General features: G+C 38.5%; 1 protein-coding gene across 1 annotated transcript; it reads right to left on the bottom strand.

The window, feature by feature from the left end:
- Window positions 1–2053: 2053 nt before the first annotated feature.
- Window positions 2054–3828, bottom strand: LOC109861422. The gene is made up of 3 exons (XM_020441060.1): window positions 2961–3828; window positions 2186–2458; window positions 2054–2063 (listed from the first exon to the last, which is right to left on the bottom strand). Exons 1-3 carry the CDS (start codon window positions 3467–3469, stop codon window positions 2054–2056), a joined length of 792 nt encoding a protein of 263 aa, XP_020296649.1. The 5' UTR covers window positions 3470–3828.
- Between the last annotated feature and the right edge of the window lie 380 nt (window positions 3829–4208).

Genomic DNA, 4208 nt, shown 5'->3' with positions numbered 1-4208 from the left:
TTTACAAGTAGAATTCGTTACATGTATATATATATGTACACGCACAGTTTCCGCACAAACATCCTGCGAATGGCTCGTATGGCCTTATATATTTCATATTAATTATTGTTACTGTTCTTAATTATATAAAAAAAATAAAATAATTTAAATAATATTAAGTTTCTGTGCGGCAGTTTTTTATAAACATTGTATTATTAAAAAGTGTTTTCAACATAATGACAACACTTATAGTTTTAAGATATTACTTTTAAAAAATCACGAAAAAAATTATCGGTAAATATAGGTAAATATGGGTAAATATACCGGTATTATCGTATACCGGTATGACGTCATACCGGTATTTCTGCATTTCGGTTTGCATAAGGGTTTTCATAGTATTACCCAAAAATATCGGTAAAATACCGGTATTTTGCATATCGGTATAAGTTCCTGGTGTAATCTCGTTACTCGCTCAAAGAGATCTTTAACATCTATCAATGGACGTAATGACTTGTCATTCAGTTACATTTAAATTTCATGTTCAACAAAGATTTCCCTTTGAAATGTCATAACGTGGAGTCGCATGAAACGCAAGAATTTGGTCGTACAGATAAAGGCGTTAATGTTCTGTGAACATGAAATAGTGTACTTTTCATTGTTAACCTTATTGAGAAATTATTAGCGTAACTTCATGTGTAAAGACATAAACACACTCCTGACTGTATTACACAAAAAACCTGATGCAAGGTCTTTGCGACTGGTGAATCTGATCTGAAGTGGAACGAATTCCTGCCGTTCAGTATGCATACCGCGTGATCGGAATTCACCTACGCGCGCAACTAGGCTCGATCAACGAGTTGTCTCTTGACCGTCAATTAATAATAGTCAATTATGTCGCGACGCGATAAATTCACGAGTTTTGCGACGTTCCATTTTAGTAACGTTAGTAGATGTACAAAGCGTGCTTATGTATGTGCGTTTGAAGAAACATATTTTGCCGATTTTGGTATGTGTACCGAGTTGCAGGTCGTAACAAAAACATTTTTTTTTTTAACATTAACAACCGCGACAACCCCACAACTCAATCTGTGCAGTGCGTTATTATTTGCCAGATTATATCGCAAAGTATATACGTCACTAGTACAAAAAAACCTAAAAATTCTTTTGAAAACTTACGTAGCAAATCTAGGGAGTCTATGGACGCAAACAATTTGACGATAAATCGTTCGTTGGATCTAGAGAAAATCTTACCGACGCAAAAGGGCAATACCGAATGCTTTGTATATCAATTAGGCGTAATTCTCGGGACCTTCGTAGCTAATCAGTGCAGAGCAAGTGGTTGAACGAGATCGAAAAAAAAGCAAATGCTTGAATGAAAGTAAAACACGTGCTTAACAACAGAAATTTATTCAGACAAGGATTCCAACTACTCGATAACCAAAATTGCGTGCGCATATAAGTATGTGTGATTGTTTTCTGATTCATCACCGATTGTGACTGCAGTCAAGTGTGTATACTGACCAGCACTCTAAATCGTTTCGCCAGAGAGAGACGAAAAATGTTCTCTTTTGCATCGGTTTGCTTTCAACAGCCGATCTCGACATCGATTGAAAGAGAACGGCACACATAGAGAACTTTGATAAAACCATTCGGTGCCGAGAGAGTATACCTACGAGATAATCTTCCGTAAGCTCGACGAATACACGACGCGTTACTCTTCGTCAACACGACCGGGATCGACTTCCGCAACTCGTTCTATATCAAAGAACGAGAGAAATCGAATGGAAGTTTTATGTGCGTATTCTATGTGTACCCGACAATATAAAGATGGTACATTTAAAAGTCGTGAGCGATTTGATGACCGACAGATTTCTCGCGGTCGTTCCGCAACAAGACAGGAAATGTGGGTGCACGTTTACTTCCACGAGACCAACTAGTTGCTGTTTCTTAAAAGTCACTAATAATTTTTAAAAGAACTATGTGTATGTTTTTTTTTCAGCTTTGATAAGCATAAATGACTGGATGAACAGATTTTCAATTGACAAATGTATTCAAAAAGTCTGGGAAGAAAGATTTACTTTTTCCTATAATAAATTTGATACGAGATCACATTAAATTTTAACTGTGTCATCGCTGACCAACGATGATCTATTAACGCTCAACCAACGGTGATCTATTAACACTTCTTAATTGTTTATGTACTCACCTTTGAGGTGCGTGCTCCGGACAGGCAAACACCTTGGCAACATGATTCAATTCTTTAATTCTCTCGATGCAAAACTGGCCATTAGGTAAAACGACTTCATTTATCTTTAGGCCGCCATCCGGCTGTAACGTGGCGTCTTTTGCGTCACCCAAGATAGTGAAATTCTCCGATTTCTCGCAGATCGGGAATCCCGTTACAATCTCAACGACGGACGATGCGTTTGGCAACAACGACGGGGCGTCTGCAATTTCCTTTACATGCGCGCACGTATTTCTGCAGAAAATATAAATGCATTTCTATGTGTGTGTTTTGTCATTAAAATATACAGAAGTAACAAGAGAGTAACTTTACGAAAAAAATTTTTTAAAAAGTTTTTATATATTGAACTATCTTTCTCTTTCTATTTCAGCAAATTCGGTAGCCTGCACTAGTGCGCACTAATGGAAAAAGTCCATTGAAAGTCGCACTTAGTGCGCACTAGTGCAGGCTAACAAATTCGCTTTCTCTTGGATCACTATGTTTTTAAAACCAAATTTCGACTACTATTTGATTAGTTATATCTGTTTGTATAACATATGTTATATTCAAATTACTTTCTTTCTTGAGATGTTTACATTGTCCTAATTATTAATCTTTTATACGTAACTTAAAAATTTTCGTCTTTAACCACCACCTAACACACATCTTCAAGATTTATGTAATTTTTTTGATTGTGTATGCTTATATACGCGAGCGCGTAACAGAACTATATTCTATCACTAAAAATATATCTCACCCATGTTCGTGGAAAGCAGCATTCTCGCCGCAACATCGTCGCACTCGTGGTCTCATCGTCGCGGCGGCATGATTGGCCGGCGACTTTTTCTCTGCGCAAACGATGATCGCATTCGAATCGGCACAATACTGGCCTACGGAATATTGTTCGTCGTTCGCCACTGCCTTTCCGTCGTTAAACAGGACGACCGGATTCAACTTGTTGAACGGTATGTGAATCAGCTCCGATCGGTTGTCGCATTCTGGCCTACGATCTTCCAAAATGCGCCAATCGGCAGGCAGGTACTGATTGAGCGTCTGTTGTATTTGTGAGTAAATGAACGGTTTCCACTTTGACAATGTTGGTACGCAAGGTGGCAATTTCTCGCCCGAATGTCTGATCGACAGTTGCAGCTCTTCGTTGAATTTACAACACTTAAAGATTGTCAATTGCGAGTCCGGCAGGTCGTTCGCCACAGACAGGATTGCAATTGTAACGACAAATACCACGCAATGAACGAGCACTTTCATGATTTTGAAGTTCGCGATTTTTCGGCGCTACAACTTTTTTCTTGTCTGTTGTTTTTCTTTACACTTTTGTAGTCGAAGTAACTTACTGACAGTTTGCGCACGTGAATTGTAATAACTTGCGGATAGTTAAAAAATCTTTCTCGATAGGTAACAGTGGTGTAAAACAAAAGTCGAATACTTCGTCATCGTCACTAAAATTCACAACAAATTTAATCACGAATGAAGAAGAATGTCATCTCATATTGGATATAAAAATCAAATGATAAAAATCGATCGAACACTCAAAAAGAATTCTTGGAAAACGACAAAGAATTGTCCGCACGCGAAGGGAGGAAACATATCAAACACACCTTTTTCCTACGAAGGCTTCGGGGATACTGAAGTTTGCTTACCTACCTACCACGCGATTCGGATCGACTTCGCCGGCGGCAGCGTGGCTAGCGATGCGCGCGCAACCACAAGCGCCATTCGCTTTCTTATTGTCCAACACGCATTTCTCTTCCTTTGGCGACCTTCAACGGCAAGCGCCGACACGATGAGAGGATAAATTCGCAATCACATCCCTTAGCTCCATTATTGCGTTTGAAAGTGCAACGGAATCATGTGTGATGTTATGTTTGCAATTTAGAAAGAGTTTATACACGAAAGCAATAATATTGTTTTTTTTCTGTTTCGCACTTCTCTTCAAGTACGAGAAAAATTTAATTTTTATACACTCACACAGAACATGATGTCCATT

This window comes from Pseudomyrmex gracilis, unplaced genomic scaffold (genome assembly GCF_002006095.1).
Source record: "Pseudomyrmex gracilis isolate BER0280 unplaced genomic scaffold, ASM200609v1 scaffold_751, whole genome shotgun sequence".
In the NCBI taxonomy this organism is placed as follows: domain Eukaryota; kingdom Metazoa; phylum Arthropoda; class Insecta; order Hymenoptera; family Formicidae; genus Pseudomyrmex; species Pseudomyrmex gracilis.
The sequence above is the reverse complement of the archived record's forward strand: the minus strand, read 5'-3'. Positions and strand labels throughout refer to the sequence as shown.